General features: G+C 40.3%; 1 protein-coding gene across 3 annotated transcripts in view; it reads left to right on the forward strand.

Moving 5' to 3' along the window:
• Nucleotides 1–24,570, forward strand: part of GRM3 (glutamate metabotropic receptor 3) — a 102,410-nt gene extending 77,840 nt beyond the window's left edge. For all 3 annotated transcript variants that reach the window (XM_053943914.1, XM_053943915.1, XM_053943916.1), the window contains 3 exons: nt 13,889–14,955; nt 18,459–18,633; nt 24,024–24,570. In XM_053943914.1, coding sequence (XP_053799889.1) covers nt 13,889–14,955; nt 18,459–18,633; nt 24,024–24,097 — 1,316 coding nt within the window. In that variant the 3' untranslated portion in view covers nt 24,098–24,570. The remainder of the gene's footprint in view (nt 1–13,888; nt 14,956–18,458; nt 18,634–24,023) is intronic.
• The last annotated feature ends 888 nt before the right edge of the window (nt 24,571–25,458 follow it).

Below are 25,458 nucleotides of genomic sequence, written 5' to 3' on the forward strand. Positions count from 1 at the left end.
CTAGGGCACATGTTCCAAATAAAATTTCCATTAAAACTTCTCTCACCGTGATGGCAGGTCAGTGACCTACCTGTTAATGGTGTCTGCTATCAAGCCAGAGACTATCATAAAAAGCTGCTGTTTCATGCTTTCCTTTGTCACTAAGTCACAGTTATTAGCCTGAGTGAGCAGGAGCAGAGCTTGAATTGTATTTTCACCCCTTGAGAGAAGCTCCAGAAGCTGAGGCCAAGGTGTGCTGGGCCATTGCTCCCCATCTAACTCAGGGGCAAGGTACTTTTTGCCTGGTGCCACCACTGCCTGCTGCCACCACTGCTGGCTGCCACTGCTCTCTGCCTGACATGGGCACTGAGCTTCCATGGACAGAAAGATGGGAAATGCAGCATTAGCAGGATGCAGAGCAGCAACAACTTTTCTTCATAGTCCTCAGGAAGTCTCTGGAAATATGTTGCCTTTGGCCTTTACCCAGCTGGGTGTCATTCCTGGAAACCCTGCAGAAACCACAGGCCAGCAACAGCCCCAAACTTGTTATAGTGGCATATTTAGGTGAAAGTACTTTGGCATCCCTAAAATTGCAACTGGATCTCCATCTCAGTTTCCTCTACTTGAATATTTAAACAACCCACCACTTCAGCTGAGCTATGAAATACTGAACATAAAATTATATAGTCTATGCCTTGTATGTAATTTATAGTCAGCTGCTTATCTCCTATTAATAATGTAGCCTTTAGGCAGCCATAAATCTCTAGATTTCACAACATCCATGGGAGTGTGTAAATGAGGATGAGATTAGACACCCTGTGTTTGTGGAGAAACACATGACTGGCAAACAGCAATGATTTTCTTTCAGATCACATAGCTGAGAGACAGAAGGCTTGGTAACCTAATTTCTCTAAATCACAGGCTCCAGTGTTTGCCTCCTGCTTGTTTTATAATAGTTATTATTTTATCTTTTGTTTTGCTGGCAAATGGTATGTGAATCCCAAACACCAAGGGTCAGTACAAGTCTTCAGAGGAGTAGGAAATCCCATATAACCTTTTCTATGTACCCCAACTATGTACATTTCCTTTCCCAATCCTACTGGGTTTTACAGTAAGAGGGCAACCCAGGACATACCATGGAATTATATTCTTATTTTTCATGCAGATTTACCTGGGAGAAATCTTTACACATAAGTAAAGAGATGTCAGGTCTGCTTTTTCCTGTGACCTTGAAGGAGAAGATGTCAAGTGAGAAAGAATACTTTGGTTCAGGATTCCTAGCCTTACATTTTAGCATCTAATTTGGCTTCAAAAAGCCCATGGCAAGACCAGATTCTTCTCTACCACCTGCTACAGAAGAGCACTTTGTCACTTCCACACCTAATATCAGTTAGTCTCACTTGCATGCTGAGATACTACAACAGGGGCTGACAAAGGCAAAGGCTGTGCTCAGAACACGACCACAGAAGTGTTGAGGATGAGGACAACACATAAGAAGCTGATTCTATTTTTCTATTTTGAGTAATCTAGGTGTGCGCTGGGCTTCCAGTGGGACTCCAAGAAAACTCATCTTTTCAAAAGGTGATGAAGAAAACTACAGAAAGTCACATATCCAGATATCTAATCCCAAAGATAACTAAATGTTAAGTTTTTTTAAAAAACCCATATCCTTGTTGGCAGCTAAAAATTATACTACAAGGGCAGAAGTGAAAGCATAACCTATAGAAAAGTATCTTTTCTCCTCTAAATAACCTTAATTTCACAACATCCCAGGAAGATATTTTCTTCACCCAGTAGAGCACAGTACAAAGATATTTCCAGGCTAACGATGGTTAAACAGAAACAGGGACAAGACCAGTAGAGCTGCATTAGTGAGACACTAACACTCAACCCACCCAGCCTGGTGCTGCTATCTAGACACAGATCATGGCCTGAATCCTACATCTATTCCACTTAGCAAGTTTGCAGACAAATTTGTCCCAAGATAACTGCTGTATTTGTACTTGCAAACTGCAGCCCAGATGAGCATGTGAATCTATTTCAGCTTTCTGCAGAGTCTGAACTACTCCCTTCAAGTTTGTCTTTCCCATTTCTGATTCCCAGTGCAAAAAATCCCCACCACTCAGTGATACGGGGCTGGTTCTCTATAAAAAGGGACAAAGAAACTCAACCCAAACTCAAAACAGCAATTGTTTACATTTTCCACTAACATATTTTTCCCAAAATTCTTCCAATATTTTCAAAAAACAACCACCTTTACATCTCTATGGAGCAGAAACTCCTTTTACATATGCATGCTTTTCACAAACTGACCTTCTACACAACTCCCATCAACTGCAAACTGGATGGACCTGACAGACAAATGTGCATGACTTTCATTTCCTCATTTGTCAGAGCCAAGTTTCTAAACACCTCTAAAAGCATCTCAGAGACTATCTGCCTTGGCATCACTGCAATATTTATGGTTATTTAGTTAGCAGATATAGAATATAACGTAAAAATACATTTCATTGCTGTTATCTGGGTGAGTCATTTCCTTTCGTTTCCTTCTTCCTGCCTTGAAAGTGCATTTGTCTGAGCATATAACAAGTGAAGACAAAGAATATTAAAATTCTTCAAGGCAAGGGGAACAAGAGGCATATTCATGCCCAGGAATATCAGAGGCAGAGAAACTTCTAACAGAAATGTCCATGAAATCCCAGCTGTAGCATGGCTACAGGAACAGTCCTTTAATTTGCTTTTTTGCTTTTTGCTCCATTCATGGACAGCCCACCTGCTTAGTGTTGGGATGAAAAGGGGTTCAGCACTAAGTCAGAAAGGACCATGTCTCCAAATAGAAATCCTTAATCTTAAGACATGTATTTTGTAAATAAATCACCTAGATCATTAATTTGGGATGTAGGGTCTCCGCACAAAAACACTATTTCCTGAATGCATGTGAAGAACAGCTCAGAGCCAGAAGCTGTGGAGTTGGGAATGGTGGTTGCAAACACCCAGTAGACAGGAAGCAGAGGTTATTGTACCTCCCAAACTGAAGGCCCCTGACCCCAATCTTGCATCTGAATTTCATCTTCTAGAGTTTTGCTTTTCTTGTACAAGCCCATCTTTCTACTTGGCAATATATGAATCATCCCATCTCTCCTAGACTAATGACACATATACATTTAGCATATTTCTTACAAGAGAAATTCAAGACCATTTCTGAAGGCTGAGAGATATTCACTTTTTCAATGTGTATCTACAATTGCTCCTCAATTCAATGGAGGTTTCATGCAGTCCATTTTTCTCCTTGCTGCTATACACAGATTCCAGACAATTTGATGGAATAAGCTAAGGCAACTATTCCTTTGTACATATGAAATATTTACCCGTTCTGTGGCTGAAATATGAGGCTCAGCAAAGAAAACACCATAATTTTATTCAGGGAGGGGAATGCACTGTGCTCAGAGGAAACAGGGAAACTACTGGTGGGTGTGAGAAAGCTGAGAGAAGCCCAGGCTTGAACAGAGTCCTCACGCCGAATGTATATGCTACAGAAATCCCATGTAACTCTGTAGCTGAGAGAATATGGATTTTCAGGGTGGAATGTGATTGCTAAGGGCTACATCTGATATCACTATAATTCTATGATCCAGTATTAACCACGTTTGCTGTATGGATTGGAAAACACACAGAGAGGCATGAACTCACACATTCACAGGAGCACTCACCCACTGTCCTTTAAAAATTTACTTTACTTAACCCAATTCTATAATAAGAAATAATACTTGATGTATGATTGTTGAGATTGCATTTATAAAGAGTGAGCAGTAAATCCAAAATCAGTGGTCTTTACACACCAAAGGGAAGGGAGAACGTCCTGGTGTTCAGGTAGCAAAACCGGTGAGTTCCAGCATCCACAATCAGGGGACATTCCCAGTTCTTTTTCTTGGAGAGGCTGTACCTTCTTGTTACTGCAGTTGTTTATTCACCATTCACAGGATGTTTTGCACATGCTGCAAACATGCTCTTCTTTCTATTAATTATGCCCTAAAAGCCATCTTCCCTTCTTCCCAAGGTTTAATTTGTGTAGTGATCAGTAGCTAACTGTTTGTGTGCAGCTCTGGAGCCTCAAGCATCTTCCTGTGCTTCTGCTACAGAACTGTCCTGTTCTCTTCCTGTGGGAGCACTTTCTCTGTGGCTCTAGCTTTTACAAGAAGTCTTAAATTTGCTTCAAAACACCAAGACATGCCTGATCATATGCAGAAATTTATGGGGTGGGTGTTGCTTGACTCTTCTAGCCTAAGCAGCAACTGTGTCATTGTCTGTAACAGCAAAAAGTTGTGCTCTTGTGGTTCCTTCCCTTGACATAAATAACGTACCCCAAATAATACCTTTTACCTGTGGTTTCTGTAAAAGTAAAATTTTTTCATGACATTTCTCTATTTCCCTGATGAATGCAGCACTGCTCCGAGTGATCAGCTTTGTGTCAAAAATTGGCCTGCTGTGCCAGGATAGGTGTCTACCAGACAGTGGCTTAAAAAACTATGAAACTGGTATTGGGAACTGATGAAAATGTGCTGAAAAAGTTTATTAAACTTCCTCTATTATATTTGCACATCCATTTGAATAAATAGCTAATGGCTAGTTAATGCTCCAGTAACTGAAAGAATAAAAAGCCCATATTTAAAGGCTCTTTGGAGAAGAAATTATCTCAAGTCAGAGGAAGGTTTGAGGCAGTACTGTTAATGTCTTTTCTAGATCTCTGAAACATTTTATCAGTCTAATCCTATCAATGTGTCTCTACTTCCACCATAAAACAGGCAAATAAATCAACATTTTCATTTTACATTTTCCCCTGAGGTCCAGTGATTGCTGTTGCTGAACTGATTCAGTGGAGAAAGGCATTAGCAAAAGTGATTCTGTGCTCTCAGCTTCATCTTTTATCCCTGAGAACAGAAGAATTTGCAAGTATTAATAGGACATGCAGGTTGTGCGTTGTAGCATAACACATGCAAATGAAGACTGAAGATGTTGGGAGAGATGACGTGTTACCTTGGCAGCTGGTGTGTGGAATTCAGGAATAACCTTAAAAGCCAAGAGTTATCCTTTATCTGACTCTCTTTTAACTGGAATTCATTGTTGTGAGAAGCCCACTTTCCCCTCTCTGGCTGACTCAGCATTTGGTCAGCTGGGATGGACTCTGTTGAATACTGAATTAACTTGCAATTTTAGTAAATGTACATTTCTAGCCACTGCCTTATTATATGGAAAAGAGTAAAAATAAAATCCAGACTCATAGCTTTACAAGGGAAGATGAGCACATTTAATGTGTGTGGTGGGCCTTACTGAAAACATTAGTTTTATTTCTCCATCAGTGGAGAAATAAAGTATTCTTTGACACACTTTTATGGTATAACTGGAGAACTATTGATGTGGGAAGTTACCCACCTCCCTGATGGCATCTCACATTAGCCAGAGCCCCCCTTTGGAGGTGCCAATTTCTTTCCACTCTCCATAGGAGATCGGTAAGAAAACTGCACTCCCAAAACACACACTCCAATTAAACTTCTGCTCATGAAATATAGGTCACTTTTCTTTTCATTCACTTATTATATTCCTAGAGAAAACTGATCCACTCCAGAATCTTACACCACGTGATGTGTGAAACATTCACCTTTCCAGCTGTACTCCAGTTCTTTGTCCTCCACCAGCATATGTCAGATGTGCCAAATGCTATAACTGAGCTGCATAATATGTCTAAGCCTAAAGGTTCCTATGTTTCACTGTGGTATTGTGTCTTTACTCCAGCTCTGAGGCATTCTACAGCTCCCTTTTTCTCACAAAATATTCCGTAAATTTGAGCTTCAATTATTTCAAATACATGCACTCCTTAGAATTCACTACGTAGGGTTTTATTTTCCTACTGCAAATACAATTTCATTTTGCAAATTACCTCATTATTAGCAATTTGTAGGGTGATTGCCAAGAGTTTTCAGTAGCTCCTTAACAAAAATGATAGCATAGAGTCATAAGATTTGTAAGAAGAGGCAATACCTTTATTAGACTGCCCACATATCTGGAAAAAAAAAAAAGAAGCTTTTGGCATAACATCTCTGTCATATCTTGTCTTGCATCTCGATCAGACCTTCTGTTTCTGAATTCTATACTTTTAAAGATGTGAACAAAGAGCTTTCAGCAATTACTCTGCAAATGGATAGTAATGAGGCTGTTTGCAAAGGGAAATTGTGTTTCCAGCAGGAAATAAAAACCTGATATACTAAACTCCGAGCAGAGTTGTTCCTTCAAAATAAATGGAGGTCAAATTTATGGAGCAATGGTGCTGGTGACCTAATGGAGTGACCTTGGGCCTGAAAGCTTGTGCACTTCTTCCATCTATAAGTCTAATAAGAAATACTGCATTTCTTAGATACTTGAAATTTCTTGTATCTTAGACTGTCACAGCTACAATATTACTATTCCTAAATAATAGAATTGCAGTATAAGTAATTAAATCTATGTCAGTCCACCTGATTTGGGAGTGTCTTCATATCAAGTCAATTAGGAAATAACAGCCAGAGGGTCTATTTCATGGTTCATTTGCTTCGGATCTCTAAGGGCAAACTATCTAACTAAATTATTCAGAGCTGTGTCTGGAAACACGTCTCTAATCCTTAAGTCCCCACAGAGGAGAGAATGTTTTAACCAACTTCCTTTAATATCTTAATAACTAAATCTATTCATATTTCCTTCAGGCTGACAAAGAAGGGCAAAAATATTATTAGGTATTTAACACTTCCTTAGACTGCTATGTATGCAGTCTGGGGGTGGAATTAGCCCATCATGGAGCAGTGCCTCCAAAAAGAGAAAGATTTGTGCTCCTGTGATATAACCATGTCCCAGATTTAGTCCAAAAGTAAATTTTAGCAAAATTAAAACACAGCTTCAATCTCTTCCTGCTGCACCTTGGATGTGCTGGGAAGAGAGGGGCAAAAGACATGGCACCAGTTCCCAGCTCTGAGTTATATGGGAATGTCCCTCACCCCAGTGTTCAAATCAGACACAGGGGACACAGAACCCCTGAACTGGCAGAAAGCCACAATCAAAAAATCAATCATGTTCTCTGAGAGCAACATTAATGTTCAGCAACTGATGGAGAACTCACCAGCCAACTCAAATTTTCTATGGATCAAAACATTTCAGAAGCTACCAAAGGCCAGCCCAGAGCTCACAGTTCCAGCTCCTGAGCTGATGTGCTGTCACCCTAAACAGTGGCCATAATTCTTCATAATGGGGGTGGCCTCCCCTTGCTTCTGTGTACAAAACAGGGAGCTGGCCTAAGGGGGGAGTTAGGCAGTTTGAAGTCATGGTTTAATTTCCTTTGTAATTGCAAGTTGATTGCTGGTTTCAATTACACTGCATGCATTTTGCCTCTTGTGCCAACCAGTTCTTTAAGTGGATAAACTTAAATTAAAAGAATGGTATCAACTTAAATTAATTCTCAATTAAGCAGATATTTTTTAAAAAAGAATAACACCTTGGATGATTTTCCATATGTATTTTTTTATTTTAAAGTTAAACTAATACAACCTTTAACAAAAAACTGCAAGAAATATTCTTAATTTCAGGGGAGATTATTTACATTTTTGTGAAGAAATACAGTAAGTGCAGAATTTTGACATGTTTTTACCTTCCATGTCTTGAAATCCAAATGCTTTAAGAAAGAAGAAATTATATTTTTAATTCCTTAAATTTCTTTAAAAAGGGTAAGGGCAATTTCACAGTTTCCTTGATGAAGGTTTGTAACTTAGTGTCTATTTCATTCTCCCCATGTCCTAAAGACCACACCTATGCCCAAGAGCTGTGCAAGCAAGAGGACAGCACATACCTGGAAATGTAAAACATTGAGCTTGAGGCAAGCAATTCACAGGAAAGGTAGCCTGGGAGTTCTGTGCTCAGCCAGATAATGAAGGTAATGACAAGCTGAAGGAATTCCCCTAGTTTTTCAGGCCCTTCTTATCTTATTTTGCAAATGTTCCTGAACCATTCTCTCTGATAGCCCCCAGAGCAGCCTGTGCAGGCAGCTTGAGAGGGACCTGCTCTTGAGAGGGACCTGCTCTTGAGAGGGACCTGCTCTCAGGTACTCTGCAGAGAGCTTGGACATGCTGCAGCCACTTGGTGCTCCAGCTCTGAGCCTTTCTGTCCCAGACATTGGAGCTGCTCATCTCCCTTGACTTCAGATATGTAAATAGTGGGTGTATTTCAGATAGTCACACTCAGCAGAAAAAGAACAGTTTGGCTGGGCTGTTCTAGGTACCATTTTAAAGTGAACCCTAGGAATAGTCAACACTCATTCTCTTTTGTAGGACACAAGTTTGGGAAAACTAACTCATCCACATATATCCCTTGACAGACCTTTGCAACAAGGCCTGAGGAAAACATTTCTGTCTCTGACCAGTGCAAAAGTTGTGGGGGCCTATGACTAGTTTTAAAACTCCCTACAGCAAATATCTAGCCTAAGAGAGAAACCATAGACCTGAATGGAAAATCTGTAGACATAGATAGGAAAATGACATTTTTAGGGGACTAATCTGTCATATTTGTCTCATTCATTTCTTAAATGAGAAGAAGCAATGCTGCCTATGACCCAAACACATCCAGAGACAGTGGTGCAGAGGTTAAAAGTGACTGCTGGTCTCTGTGGAAAGTAGTATATTGTTAATTGTGGAGAGGTACAATCTAGTGACACTTCACTCTGATCCTTCCCCATATTAATTTTTAAATTCACAAATTTCAACGTCCCTTCTGTCAATCAAATATTAACCCAGTTGTTCCGTGCTGAAGCTGAAACAGGAGTGGGTGCGTCAGGTCTCTGTTGCTTGGTCTAAATGTTCAGCCAAGCAGAAATAAGTCACTTTGACCTCAACAAGCCATATCAAGATAAAAATAAAAGAGAATGAAAAGAAATATGCAATCTCAGGGTCTTTTCTGATACTTTTCAAGATAAGGCATCATACTCACAGATGAGCCTGTTGGACAAGCACCACATATCCTGTTATATTATTATCTAGGCTCTCCATTAAAGTGTTTTAAAAAGGTATTGCCCTGGATATGTAACAGGAAGAGTAGGGGGAATTAAAAAATAACTATATTTTTCTGTTACATAAAAAATTTCTTATTTTTCAGTCTTAAATCAGGAGTTTGGAGTTTTTGCAGCACCATCTAGTGAGACTAAGGAAGTTTTACTCAACTTTTCAGAAACTCCAGCCTGTTCCCTCTTTACTTTTCCATTTCTATTTAATCATGATCTCCTCATAGTCTTTGGGGCCAACAATATGTGGAAGAAGGTACCTTCAGTGCACCCAATAGTGCTTTTTACATCTCTTTCCAAACCACATGAAATCTCCCAACTGCCAAGCTGAAAAACTGCAGGGCTTTCATCAAGCCTTGCTATTAATGAATTGCCTCCTAGCCAGTGAGCTGTGTCTCTGTGATCTGTGCCTTGTTTAGAAAGAATAGACTCTGCAAACAAAGAACAGAGGCATGTTTTAGCAGACATGAAGAATGTTCTTAGATGTAGGGATATCTGTCATCATTCCTACCAGGAAGTGTTAGTGAGGATGTTTTCTATAGGACAACATTTACACACTCAAATCTGTGCCAGATACTCTGTGCCAGACACGTGAGAGACTCTATGCAAAATATCCTTCCTGGCCCAAAGATGCTGCTGACAAACAAAACCCAATCTGATTCCAAGCCAGTTAAGATGACACACATCTTTCCCTAGGCTGCTCAGCCTCTTAAAAGATTTCCAGTGCCTAATTAGGATGAAAACTTCTTTGTTTTCCTCATCTATTCATTCCTTGTTAAAAAAATCCTGGAGTGTTTTTCACTCAACCGAGGCATTGCGCAGAATTAGAAGTATTTAAACATATTTCTCATACTGCCTCTTCGCATAAAGGTTTTGCCCAAAGATAAAATAAATCATCCCTTCAGAACTTTGTTTCTGAAATTTTTCATGTCATCAAGAGCTGTACATCACTGACACCAAAAATATTAAGGATATCCAAATAAAAACAACTCATCTGCTTCCAACAGCAGATAAGCACATTTTTGCAAGTTATGTGACTGTTGGAAAAATTGCTCCCACTTAGGAAGATGGAAACAAATGACATAATTCACTACATAAAAGCTATGATGTTATTTTATGTTCTTATCTGCATCTGCTACTAAAACAGTCATAAATCTGCAGTTATTCCTCTCTTATCTGAAGCTGAAGGAGTTTGTCCTCCACTTGCACAATGGAATCTCTCCTCCAGTAGGATTTCTCCAGGGAGCTGACAGAGTTGAACTGCCTGCACTGGGGTTCCAAAGATTTCTGCCTTCTGCCCTCCTTCTCTTATAAATGTCACTGCTGCTGCATCTTCATTGCTGAAATGCTGCAAGCTGGAACACAAAGCATCACTGCTTTAGGTCTTTTAAAATTATCCTTTATTTTCCTTGATAGCTTCTTTTACAAAATTCCTCTTGTATAACTGCTTTACACAGGACTAATTCATTTCATGAAATACAAGGGAAGGAGAAGATTCAAGGGCTCAAAGGAGGCAAAGTTCATATTGTCACTCAGCCTCTTAGCTAGCAGCTGATGAGATCCAGAGTTTCCTGTCTGTCCTCTCCCAAGGGATAAATGTAAAAGAGCTGAGCTACAACTCTGAAACAGACCTGCCACAGATACCTGCTATAAGGATTGTAGGCTCCCTCTAAAAACTGAGATAAATAAAAGAATTTGCAGAGTGACTTATGACAGCCTGACATCATCTCTGGGAAAACCAATTTGCAAAAAATGGTTATTTTTACTCTAAAACATAAGATCCTGCCTTCTTGTGATAAGCATCTTTCTTGCCTATAAGCATCTTAATTTTGTGATTATTATTACGTCATATTTTGTGAAAACATTACTTTTTGGAAATGTTCCTACAGGATCTAGAACATGTTGATAAATGATACGTTAAATTGCCTTAGTGAGTTTATACATAATCAGTGGGTATATTAATTGCTGCCACCCAGTGGGCTCATTTGTAGGCTTTGGCTCACCATACTATAATTTAATACATCATTGTTTGGTTAAATGATTTCATCCTTTCCATCTGAAAGATGGTGATTTATTTTCCTCTGTCAGCAGCCACTAAAAATGAATGTTTCAAGCTGCAAGCTTTGGTTAACATTGAACATGTTGTCCTACAAAAATCTTTTGTTTCTTGTGGCGTGGGAACAGCCCTATGGAAGGCAATTATACTTGAGCTTCAAGCTAACTCTGTGTGGGATTACCTGCTTTGCCTTCTGAACCTAACTGCAAAAATCTAAAGAAAATACTTTTCTCCATTTAAATGACAAATATTCTATCAGAACTTCTATAAGAAGTTGTTAAATATGTTATACAGAGGGAATTCTTTCCTGAAAAGTGCTGGTGTTTCAGACCCTCAGGTAACTTGCACTGGGGTTCTTGTGGTCTTCAAGTTATGCACTTGACAGAAGATGTCAAACAAGCAGTTTGCAGTTTGTCTTCCTGACCTACAGCTCCACTGGCGCCAGCAGCAGTCACAGGCTCTCAGCCCACCTCAGGAGCTGGCCTGGATAACAGTGAAGTGAATAAACTGGCTCTTAAAGCTGGGCTGCTGTGTTAACAGCTTCTACAATCTATATAAGTGTTATGAATAATGAAATAAGACACTGGCAGTGACAGCACATTATTGAGGAGCTGTTAAGTGCTGCATTGTGATTTTGTTTTAATGCTGCTCCTGGATGAGGGAGCTTGCGTGCCTGTGAATGAGGAGGAGGAGGGAGAGGAGGAAAGCTGCTTCATATTCTTCTTGTTGACCTATATTTTGAATTTATCTACCTGTTTAATTTAGAGCATGCCACTTCCAGCAGAACTGGCCATTTGGGGGAGGATTATGCTGCTCTTAATTTTTGTGCTCTCAGAGGACTCATTGGACCACAGAGTGTTACAACTAGATACCAACAGTGACAAAAAAAAAGATAAAATAAACTTATTACAAATTTCTGTACTACCCACTCCTAATTTGTACAGTACAAGAAAGAGATGGAGCTCCTGGGGCAACTCCAGCAGAGGGGTACTGCATCATCTGTCTTACGGGGAAAGGCTGAAGGAGTTGGGCTTATTCAGCCTTTAGAAGACACAGCTGACAGGGGAACTCATGTGGATATGTGGGTATCTGAAGGGAGCCAGGCTCTTCTCAATGGCAATGAGACACAGAGGCAAAGACAGGAACTGCAACACATGAACATGAGAAGGAGCTTCTTTTATGTGCAGTGACCGAGCAGTGGCACAGGTTGCCTGAGACAGTGTGGAGCCTCCCTCACTGGAGATATTCCAGAATTGTCTGGATGAATCCTGTGCCATGTGCTCTGGGATGGCCCTGCTTGAGCAGAAGGGATGGATCAGAGGGCCTGCTGGTGGTCCCTTCCTACCTGAATTATTCCACAATTCCACGATTCTGTAATCCTACAAACCAAAGCTGTCCACTCCTGTAGCTGACACAGCTGAGGTGGGAAGGAGCAGGAGAGGGCAGGGATTAGAATAAGCAGAGTCTTGACTCAGGAGAGAGTATAGGTGGCTGTAAATTAGATTCCAGTTTTGCCCTACAGTAAGCAGAAAGCTGGGGGGAAATCCACTCCAAGAGCAGCACCTGAGGATGTGCAGATCACAATTTCAACCCTCCAGCTGGGGCTTCTGTGCCAAAACCCAGCGTCCCTTTTACTGATCTTAGCCAGAGTACTGCAAAATAAGGTAATGCTCTGCAGGAATAAAGGTGAAAGAAGCTGGCCTCAGTGTTTTAAGGAAGCTAAATAAATCTACCACAAGAAATCAAAAGTATCTGGAGATTGAAGTGGAGGAAGGTATTACACCCTTATACAATATTGCTTAAGCTCAAGCACAGTATGGGCACAGAGGCAGGGAAAGAGATTTATTCCAGCAATGACAGTGGAACCACTTCTATGGCCAAAGATACTGGGAAATAAAATCATCTTTATTGTTCATCAATGGTAAAAAAAATCCTTTTGCTTCCTATCTGTAAAGCTTTTTACCTTTGATGCTACAGCAAATGACCAATAAATCACATGGTAAATGCAATTTCCTCACAGATTTTTAATATCTCTTCATTCCCTGATGGAGGAAAAACAAAACTCTGCGGAGCTTACCGGTCAGAAGTGTTACAATATTGATTTCACAGAAGGTCCCATATCCAGCTTGTGGTTTTGTCATCTGTTCCCCAAACAAGATACAGGACCAAAGCAGCACGTGTTGGGGATCTCAGGCCATACAAGAAATATCAGAAACTGGTAATGCTGAAGCAAAATAGATGGAATTCAAAACTTCCTACAACACAGGGAGAAGAGAAAAAGACATAGTAAGAAATTGTTGAGGATTTCACAGTTATTTCTCCATCATCCTAAAATGAATCCTCTATTCAACTGCATTCCAGACTGTTGGCATCAAAACTGTCATTTAATGACCTGACCATTAATTTTTATTTATTACAGCTAAGTTTCACCAAAAAATGCTGAGACTCAGAAGCAGACCTCTTTCTTTCAGGAGAAAATGTGAGAGATAGCAGCGATGCTTACTGGGAGAAATAATTAGAGAACTGATTTGTATCCAAGACAAAATAAAGTAAGGACATTGGTCATCTTAGATTTATAAATATAAAGTGAAATAGAGTTCCATTATCTGAGCTCTTTTTCCAAGTTCAAAACTGAGACAGACACAAACCTCTTGACTTACCTGTTGACAACTGAATTGTATTCTATAAGCTGCCAGGTGCCTGTGCTTGCCAAAGGGATGAAAAAAATATAATATGTAGCTTTGGTAATAACATTTCTCTATTTCTTTTTCTTTTTTCCTCAGCTCCATTCAACCCTCCCAATGACGCAGACAGTATGGTCAAATTTGATGCCTATGGAGATGGGATAGGACGATACAACGTGTTCAATTTCCAGTTCACTGGAGACAGATACTCCTACGTGAAGGTTGGTCAGTGGGCAGAAACTTTGTCACTGGAGGTAGACTCTATCCACTGGTCCAGGAGCTCTGTCCCTGTCTCCCAGTGCAGCGACCCCTGCGCTCCTAATGAGATGAAGAATATGCAACCAGGAGATGTCTGCTGTTGGATTTGTATTCCCTGTGAAACCTACGAGTACCTGGCTGATGAATTCACTTGTGCAGACTGCGGGCCTGGAAAATGGCCCACAGCTGATCTGACTGGCTGCTATGACCTACCAGAAGACTACATCAAGTGGGAAGATGCTTGGGCAATAGGTCCTGTTACCATCGCATGCCTGGGCTTTATTTGTACTTTCATGGTCATTGGAGTGTTCATCAAGCACAACAACACACCCCTGGTCAAAGCCTCTGGCCGTGAACTGTGCTACATTTTGCTCTTTGGGGTCTTCCTGTCTTATAGCATGACTTTCTTCTTCATAGCCAAGCCTTCTCCAGCCATCTGCACCCTCCGCCGTTTGGGGCTGGGAAGTTCCTTTGCCGTCTGCTACTCTGCCCTCCTGACAAAAACGAACTGCATCGCCAGAATATTTGATGGCGTAAAGAACGGTGCTCAGAGGCCCAAGTTCATCAGCCCCAGCTCTCAGGTGTTCATCTGCCTGAGTCTCATTCTGGTACAGGTGGTGGTGGTGTCCGTGTGGCTGATCCTGGAGGCGCCGGGCACCAGGCGATACACGCTTCCCGAGAAGAGAGAGACTGTCATCCTGAAATGCAATGTCAAAGATTCCAGTATGTTAATGTCCTTAACATATGATGTCATCCTCGTGGTCTTATGCACTGTGTATGCCTTCAAAACCAGGAAATGTCCAGAGAACTTCAACGAAGCCAAGTTTATCGGTTTCACAATGTACACAACATGCATCATTTGGCTGGCCTTTCTCCCTATATTTTATGTGACATCCAGTGACTACAGAGTAAGTCTTTGGACATCTGTTTCCATAAATCATATGCAGCACTTTAGAGGACTATGTTAGCATTCACTAAAGGCTTTTTATCACTTCTTTTGTCCCCTGGGTCCCTTGCAAACAAGTTCTCTTTCAATGTTACCAGACTTTGGCTTACTTCTAAGAAAGATGGTCTCATTTCAAAAAGAGCATGTGCAGTTAGAGCTGGAAGGGATTAATACTGTTAGTCTGGTTGCAATAGAGGCATAACATATGGATTAAGTATTCATTTGGGTTCATCACTCCAGTCTGAAGTCACAGTCCCAACAGAAAAACCCAGTAAATGACCTAAAATTAGTCATAATGAGTTATTTGGCAAAAATTGATCTTAAAATAAAATCTGTACTGACTAGTCTCTGCAAAAAAATCTGCTATTAAAACATGGCATTTCCTTCAAATAAAAAAATATAAGGATCAAATTTCAAAATTTCCTATGAAACAGGGTTGTTTAGAAAAGTTCAACAAACATTCTATTTAAGTACAGAACTTTTTATTCTTTCTGCACTTTATAAAACACATACCTCACTGAGCAGCAAATATTGGTCAGTCTTTACCAGTAAACTTTAGAAACATTAAACTGTTTAAATTGCCAGATAGTGTTGCAAAGCTTCAAGTCCAATAAAATTGTATTTTTGAACAGAAGGAAATTGTCTCAGAAAAAAGATTCAGATCTGCTCCACTGGAAATCTCACAGTTATTACGATGTGAGAAGTGATTGTGGGACTTGGCCCTTGCAGCAGTTTGCAGAGAATTTATTCAACTTTCTGCCAAGAAGAAAGGTAGATTACCTTAGGGGGATGTTATTGCCAATAGTGTGTACATGAAACAGCATATAAGACTGTGGAGTTAATAATGTCACTTAACATATTTTTGGTGTGGGCCACCCTCGGACAATATTTTTAGTACTATTTTACTCGTCTTAGGAAATGTACTGAAAACCTCTAGAAAACAAGGATAAGTAACAAATGACGCAGTGAGACATGCAGAGTGACAGTAAAAGAGCTAAATATATTTAGTCTAGACAAGAGTAAATCCAGGGAGACGTGATCACAGACCATAAATAATTTCAAGGCAACAAAACGAGAGGAAGGGATTATTCAGTCTCAGGAGAAGTTAGAATAGCAAGTAATGGATTGAAGCTAATGAAGGAAAAGTTTAAGAAAGGCACTAGGGAAGAGCTCTGGACACCCAAAGCAATCAGAGGAAGACAGACACAGGAGGAGTGAAATATCAGTGCAGACAGTCACATGAGTGGGCAGTACAGACAGTAATGGCCAAGAGGAGCATGACATGATTGTTCAAGCAGAATTTTACAGCTTTATCTCCTGAGTGGAGTTTTCAAAACCACTTGTAGGCATTGAATTTATATACAAGGTTCCAAATAAACCAACTCAAGTACTAGAAAAAGTGCAGAAAATGCTTTTAACATCTTTTTGATACTTTCATGACAAGTCTACACTTCTGGGGTTCCTTTGAAAAGCCCATATTTAATTTCCATGCAGTGTCACGTATTGACTCTGAATCAACTTGTGCCATCCTAACGTAGCCTTGGTCTGGTAGCATAACAATAAATAGCCTTAGAAACAGTCCCACTCAGCCTGGAGTTATCTGCAAATTTGCTGAGCATACACTTGATCCCTTCATCTATGTCATTTATGATGATATTGCATAACGCTGGTCCAAATATGGGCACCTGAAGGACAACACTTGTCACTAATGCCCATCAGGACTCCGAGCCATTTCCCTCTGAATGTGACCATTCAACCAATATCTTATTCATCTAATAGCCCACCCATCAAATCTATATCTCTCCAGTTTTGAGAGAATGGTGCTGGGGGGCACCTGTCAAAGGCTTTACAGAATTCCAGATAAATGACATCTGTAGCCCCTGGTGAAGCTGTGCTGGCTGTCCCAAAACACCTCCCTGTTGTCCATGTGCCTTAGTATAACACATGGTCTTCCACTCTGCCATCACACCAGTCCAGTCTGTGAGGCCACATTACACACTGAACCTCTGGAGTGACCTGGATTAAAAGGAACCCTGTGGGATGGAGCTATTTTTAAGCCAAATCATTTAATTGATTGAGTGTATAATTATGCCAGCACAGCTGATCTGCTCCAGGCAGCACAAACCCTAGGAAAAGCAGGGTGGGGGAAGAGAGCTTTGATAGTGAAAAAAACCATAACTTGAAACTAAGGAAAATAAAGGTAGCTTCATTAACTCTTGTTTTTTAAGAAAACTCCTTTCATGTCTTACCCAAAGAGCACTCAGTTCAACACCCACCTGACCTGACAGCATAGGTCTGTGGACAAAATGCAGAGAGGTGAAGGAGAATGTGAAGCTAAGGCATTCCTTTATCATGCAGGCTCTGTTGGATCTTCTGTGTTTACTCACCCTGTGAAAGCTGAGCACATTCCATGGTGCTTGCAACATCCACAATGTGCAAAGAGCGAGTATTAAACGATCATAATAATTATCCTCATTGATGACAAAACACCAGTTGTGCTAGTGTATATGTAAAGCAACTATGTCCACTCCCTACTCTATTTCCAATTTGCACCAATTATTTCTGACAAGGAGATATGAGAAGCATTCCTATGGAAGAAGGCTAATCTCAAAGAACTGCAGGAGTATAACTAAGGAAAAATGAGCTGTAGATGTATAATCATTCAAATTAAGCAATAGAGTTTAAAGCAGTTTAATTCAACATTTTAATTAAGGAATCTGCTTGGAAGAAAAGAATATAAACTGAAAATGAGGCAGTAAACTGGCACCTAGTTATACTATTGAATAAAAAGGATAAAAGATAAACAGTGCCAGCAAAGCTGTGCTAACAAATGCCCCAAGGCAAATATTCTAAAATCCTGCATCCTTACAAACAATTCATTTCTGAGCCCAAAAAGTGATGTCTCAAAATCAGGACACCTTTCAGACCCTGTCTGAACACAGTCACCAGATATTATCTTTACTCCAAATCACACCTTTATTTCTGCAAGGGCTTACTCAAGTTCTCTGATTAGGACTGGAGGTAGAAACTAAAGTGGTTTTCAGATACATGCTTTGCATGAGACAACTGATGTAAACCCACATAATGTACACTCTGTGTGAGCTGGTTCCCACTGCAGCCAACATTGCTCAGATATTGCATGACAATCATTATAGAAGGCTCTGCCATCAAATTAGAGATCAAGGGTGGGAGAGAAAGAGAGCAGATCTATCCTTTCTGTACTAAAATGAGGGAGAACACAATCAATCTCTCCCTGACATGCAGAGCCACAGACCAGCACCAGCATCTCATTCCCATGATACTGGGATTGTGGATGATAAGAATGCAACAGAGGCTCACACCAGCCTGCACCATTGCAAACCCTCAGGACTGTGGTTCATGCTGTTATGTAGTAATGTTTCTAATATTTAGCATTTCAGAGCTTTCCATATTGAAACACAGTGCTTTGTGCCCACTCTCTCCTAGGTGCAAACCACCACCATGTGCATCTCTGTGAGTCTCAGTGGATTTGTTGTGCTGGGCTGCTTGTTTGCACCCAAAGTGCACATCATCCTTTTCCAGCCCCAGAAGAACGTGGTCACTCACAGACTCCACCTCAACAGGTTCAGTGTCAGTGGGACCGGGACCACTTACTCCCAGTGTAAGTAACAAGTCTGCCACCTTCCTGTGGGGGTGTGGTGGGTTCAGGTAAAGACAAGGTGGGCTGAACTGTGTAACCCTGTGAAAGCATCACTTCCTTTGTGTCTGGAGAGGAAAACTCATCCCCCTTGCATGGGAGTTTGCTCAGAGCCTGCTCTGAAGCTCACTGAAGTCAGCAGAAAGCTTTTGGCGGGCCCTGACTCCAGCCTGATGGACACACTGAGCAGACCCTGTGTCCCACTGTCGCTCTGGCAGTGTGACAGGAGCAGATTGCCTCGGAGAATTCCTGTCAGAGCAGCACGCTGACAGGATCTGGGCCACAACGCAGCGTGCGCTCAATGGCTCATCACCTGCATTATAAGGAAAGGCTCCAAGTCTGCAGAAAAAGCATCCAAGAGATGCCATAAACTGCATCTGTATGCAGAGCATGATCAATAGCCTTTGTCAGTGCCACAGCCTGGAGAAGCAATCAGTGTCCTGTTGCAAGGACAACTCATTTGCTCTGATTCCCTCCTTTCCTTCATCTTCACTCCCTTCATCACAAGCAGGTTCACAGCTGTGATTTTGTTTTGAGGCTGTCCCTCCTTTTATGGGTGAGTTACTCAGACAGTTTTATGGATTACAAAGCAAAAAAAAAAAAAAAGAAAGAAAAAGGTCACCTGTATATTTGTTTGGGATTTTTTTCTTTGTCTAGCTTAACTAACTTAACTCATCAAAGATGGGAGCACACAGCATCCCATTCACAGAGCTCTCTGAACAGCATGTTCATCCTGGAAATCTAATTGAAAAGCACACTACAACTATAAAGAGGAAGGGAATAAGAAATAGAGGAAAGGGGGGGGCACAGAGCAAGGGTTTTCCAGCAAGCTGACAATAGCCTAGCCTGAGGTTTTTGAGTGTCACTTAAATTTCAAAACTGTCTCAAAAGCTTTGGCACTTCAGATTTCACACAAAGCATGGAAGCAATTATGTATCACATTAGCAGAATTAGGAAGTGAAGAGATCCCAGCCATCCCTGGCTCTCCCATCCCAAAACACACTGTGCAGGAATGCCCAGGGTCCCCTAACAAGAGATCAGCCATCTGGCTCTATAGGTCCCCAGTGTCATCAGCCAGGACTGCATCCAGTCCTGACACCAGAGAGCAAACACTCCTTGCTATTTTGGAAAATTTAATGAGATGGCACTATGTGCCTGAAGTGCTAAACACTCCCAAAAGATCAATCACTTCCCAAAAGCTCTTAGAAGTGTGGTCCCTTGGTGAAATGGTAAGTCCCATGAGATTCTTTTCATTCTTTATCAATTTTGTGTAAGTGATATTTCCAAGGTTTTTTTTAACATTCTCATGCTATGGAATGAGCTTAGTCAGAAATCATTTTGATTCATAAATACTTTCTACTGGACTCTGGATTGCATTTTGGAATTTGATACTTTTAATGGCTGAATAAAATACGTGTGTGTAAGCTTGCATGCAACTGAGAGACATCCTCAGTGCTCATCTTCACATTAAAACCTGCATTTCAGGCTTGTGAACAGCTTGAGGACATTAAGAAAAGCATAAAAATAGACTTACAATCTCTTACAACTTCATTGTGTAGAAAGGTTGCTGCAGTTATTTACTTTTACTGCTTTCATCTAATTGAATCAGGGCTGCTTACCTTGTTGGGCTTTTTAGACCGTGGAAAGACATGAAAGTAGGGCTAGAAGGTCCATCAGATAGAAAGGAAACAGCCCTATAGTTTCCATCTAGCACAATTATTTGGGAAAATAACACTATCTATCACAGTGACAATATTTTCAAGATGAAAAATCTTCCCTTACTCCCTTGCATTAACTTAAAATTATTTAAAATAAATTTCCTTTATTTTTCTTAACTATTTAGTCCTTTATAAAACTCCAAAAAGGTTGTCATCCAAATAGGTTCTAATCTTTCTCTAAAATATTCCTCTCATCACTCCTGGGGCTGTCATCTTGTTTTTATTTTGGTCTCAATGACATTTTTCATAATTCTGAAATTTCTTCATATCAAACTCATCAAAATTAGCTCTAGGGCATTCTAGTAACTTTGAAAAACCAGCTCCTAAATATTATCAGAGCTCTAGAGGTCAGTGCTTTTCCTATCTCCACAGATTCCCACCTCTATTGCATCTCAGGGCTGCCACCACCTCTTCAGTCTATTGATCATGAGTGCCATGAGCACAGTGTCTCTTGAACAGCAAGTGACACACAGACAGTTTTTAACACAGCTTCCTGAACCATGTAAACTGGTCACTCTGAGAAAAGGTGACATTGATGATGCTTTTGGGTAGTCTAAGTGTTAGTGTCAAGCTTTGGCCATTTTGATAGCTGAAGTCTGGAATATAAAAAAAGAATATAGATTTAAGCCAAATAGAGGCAGGCTAAGAGTGTGCTTGGGTATATGACATGTTTTGAAATGTATATATTTGTACACATTGTTTTGGTCCTGAAAATTCCCATTGGGCAGCATGCTGCATAAGTTCTGCTGCCCCAGCAGTGTCTCCCCCATTGGGATGTTCCCTTTTTCCTCTTTTATGGGCTTCAGCACCCATAAAACTTCATGGAGAACTCCCCTTCCTCAATTTATAAGCACTTTCATGATTCAGATTAAGCTTTTACACCTAGATGTCATTCATCCAAGTTAGGTCCACATGAGCTGCACACAGAGCTGAGCTCCTCCAGGTGGCCTGCACAGGGGTCGCAAGGAGAATTGAACCTACTGTTTATAGCCAGACTGGCAGTTTTTTCCCTCTGAATTTATTTTCCCAAGCCTGGCTCCAAATTAGCCCTGACATAACAGAGATTAACTCACAGTTATCCAGCTGTGAGCATGAATAGAGGAGACAGTGCTCTCAGGCGCTTGGTGTGATTCCTGCGGTTGCCCAGTGCACAGAGGGGAATTGGACTCAGTGACCCTTGTGGGTCCCTTCCAAGACAGGATATTCTCTGGCTCTATGACTCCAAGTGGCACACAGACAGCAAATTCAGATCTGCCTGTTCTTGGCTGTGTAGGCAAAGCTGCAAGGTCACCACGGCAGTGCTGGACTCTTGCATTGTACCTCTGGTTCTTTTCCTTGGATTACCTAAGCAAAATGAGGGACAGCCAGGAAGAGGGAAATCAAAAGCATGAACTTGAGCCAAATCACAACTTCTGCTGATGTCACACTTTTGTCCTTGGTCTCAACACAAAATGAAGGTGAAGTGTTTCTTGCATATCCAGCAGTATTCCAGGAAAGCCCTTGGTGGCTGCTATCAGACACAGAGTGTAGCTCAGAACCCTGCAGGGCCAGTGATTAACACTGCTGAGGTCTGTAATGAAAAGCAAGGTCTTTTGTTCTGTCTCAGGAGAGCTGGATGCTCAGTGTGAACACTTTACTCCACCCAGCAGAGTTAATAACTGCATCCCAGCATTGCAAGAGAGCTACATGCTGTGCAAGAAACCTGGAAACTTAAAAGGCAAGGCCACTCATTTCTCACCTACCACCATATATTTCTGTCCAATTTTGATATCCTCCTGACCCAGTTACCATAGTATTTGAGCTATTCATGCTTGTCAGTGTGTTGGACTTCAAAAAAAAAAAAAAAAAAAGCCTGAAGCTAAAAAAATTCTGGTTAAGTGACTGATGTTCACGGAAACAAAATGCTTTTGCCTGTAGCCAAACTGCAGTAGAACAGGGATTTGAATCAGGTTTCCTGAGCAGAAATGATTTTTCTATTTTCTAACAAAAAGTAGAAAATTAAAATAACAATTAAAAAAAAGTTTAGGTCATTGTGCTGCCACATTATACCCAGTTAAAAACAGAATACAAAACCAGAATACAAAATACAAAATAATTTTTAGAAATCACAGACATGATGCCCTGTGGTCTTTTACATACACAATTCCTCCACACCTGCGATTCACAACACTTGTCCATGTTGTGAGAGATCAAATTCCATTGACCAGTCCAGAAGAGGGACTTGTTTTTGGGTCTCCTGTTTCAGGAAGATGTCCTGCCCTCTGAGTAGTAGGTTAGTCCAGTAGATTAACCTCTAAATTTCTTGTGTTAAAGCAATTCTGTTTTCCATGAAATATTTATTCAGTCAATGAAAGAATGAAAAATACCAACTGATTTGAAGAAAGAATAAATTTTTCTAAAAATTATACTGAGCATCTTTACAGAACCAGTGTGCAACTGAGAGAGCAGCCAGCAGCAGATGTGGAAGATTGAGCATGCCCTTGTCAGCTGCATAAATTGCTTTTTACACTGGATGATTGAGTTTACTAAGTCATTGCTTGCCATGTGTTTTCTTTGATGAAGGCATCACATTTCTCTGGGTCACTGTTACCATTAACCTAATGTATCTTTCAAAAAGCAGCTTTATGGTGCCCTGAGCAAAGATGTCACAGAGTATCTGAAAACATGTTCTTGATGCTCAATGGATAATTTTAACAAAGATGGGCAAAAGAGTCCGCTTTTATATTAAAATCCACAAGACTTAAGCAGAACAGGGTAATATATTCTCTGCTCAAAATACAAATACATTTGGAAACAGCTTGTTATACTCAGCTTCAATTGTCACCTAATCCCACTAAAGCAATGAAAAACTGATGTATAAAATGTTATACCATGTAAACAAGTTTATCAGAATCTGGTCCTTATCTCTGGATGTATACTGAATCCTGATCCAGAGCTCCTAGAAGTGAAATGTATTATAGTTAGAAATTATTCTGGGATTAGGTGAGAAATAATCTTGTTTGTAAATTCAGTTATTAAAAAATTTCTTCACTTCACCCATTATGTTCTTAGAATTTTTATTTTTATTAATTAAAATGTGATTGACACAGAAATCTAATATGGTAGATTATCTCCCAGATTTAAAACTACATTTATTTTCTTCATTAATGTCTGCTCCAATTACGTGAAAGCTCAAAGGATCAGACCCTAGCATTTCTTGCCAGTAAAACACAAAAAATCCAAAGTTTCACTTTTTCTACTGAGGTATTTTAATACCATTACAGCTGTATTAATTCACACTACCATTCAAAGTGCTACAAAGTGAGACCCAGTGGCACAGAATAATTTAAAAAAAAAATCATATATTTTATTCTGACACTTCTTGGAGAAGTGTAATCACCCTCCATGCTCCCAGTGGGCAGCAAAGTGAAATCAGGTTTCTTCAGAGGATGCTTCAGCCTGAGGTCTGAGCTGCAAAGTAGAGGTGCAAGCAGCACCTGCATCAGCTCTGTTGCTGACACAGGCAGTGACTTTTCATTAGGCACCTTGGATAAATGGGGTGAGATGGTCCAGACCAGCACAAACTCTAATCCTGTGTTCTAATCCCCTTTTTGCTGTGCTGAAGTCGGTTGATTTTGCCCTCTCTTTCTCTTCCAGCATCTGCCAGTATGTACGTGCCAACCGTGTGCAACGGGAGGGAAGTTCTGGACTCCACCACTTCGTCTCTGTGATTGTGGCTCGTGGTTCAGTTCTTGAGTTTTTAGACTGTTAGGCAAAATTTTGCACACGTTGTGCACTCCAGAGAACACCAGAAAACAAAAGACATCCAAGCAAAATTAGTACCTTTTTTTAGAAACAGTGTAATAAATTATTTTTGAGGATTGTACAGTATATAGTGATGTTCTGGAACTTTTTAGACTGATTTTAGCCCTTCTGTTGTTAACGGTCGTAAGGGACATGTAAATAACCATGGTTCACAATGTGCATAGTCCTGCAGTAAGGGAGTGATTGTTGCAAGCACAGTTGCAATGTTAGGTGACTTCTTTCCTACGAATTTTTTTTGTAGCTCCTTGTTGTAATTAACTTAGACTGCATTTCTATGTTGTATATTACAGTTACCTTACGTGTAACAGATTGGTTTTCTCAGCACAAAACAGCAGTATTAATGTAAAGGCACCAATAATAAAAAGATAAAAGTTTTTCAGCATGGTTTCATTTTTGTTTCTTACTCTCTCAAGGTCATTACATTTTTCTAAGAGGAGGTTAGGTAAAAAGGATAAAAAGTCTGTAGTGTGTGTACACAGGTATTTGTGCGTTGGTCAGTGCCTGTGTTATAAAATCCATATCACAATATATGTGCTTATGATTAATGTTTTTTCAGAGTCACATAGAAATTCCCTCTTCTTAAAAAACTCCCACATTATTAAAGCTTCTCAATTTCTTTTTCTGTTATTAAAACAGAGGGTAATTTTCAAAAGTGAAAGTGTCTAATTTCATGTTAATGAGATACTAGCAAAAAATTGTTGACTCCTGGTTCACTCATTTGGCACAACTAAATGCTGTCATGCACAGAATAGATTGGTAGCATATAAAAACAAAGAGAATTTAGATTAGGTTGGAAAGAAACCTGTCAGAAAATTAGCTAAGACTGTTTAATAGCTCCAGCCAAAACAAAGCTGGTTCAGCTTGTCTAAATCAACAGTGCTGTGAAAGGTAATTGGAGCACCACAGAGACCAGAAAGTCAAAAAAGAGAAATGCAGGAGACATTTACACATGTCTCTGGGGTGACCTTTGCGTCAAGACACACATACCACCTACTTAGACAATTGCAAAATACCTTAAAAGTCTGGCTTTTGAAACTGCACTCTTAAAGCTGCCCTCACTCTATTGAAACAATCTGAAATCCTCTCTTCTGCCAGGTCTAAAAAGTCATTAAGGAAACAAACACACCTTTGATTAATGTGCCTGAGCATATTTACCTAAGGGCTTGTTCCCATTGATCTCATTCCAGCTGAGGTCAATAGCAAAATTCTCATTGACTTCAAAGGCAACACCAGCGAGGCTTGAAAGTCAGACACCACAGATGCATAG

This window comes from Vidua chalybeata, chromosome 5 (genome assembly GCF_026979565.1).
Source record: "Vidua chalybeata isolate OUT-0048 chromosome 5, bVidCha1 merged haplotype, whole genome shotgun sequence".
Lineage (NCBI taxonomy): Eukaryota > Metazoa > Chordata > Aves > Passeriformes > Viduidae > Vidua > Vidua chalybeata.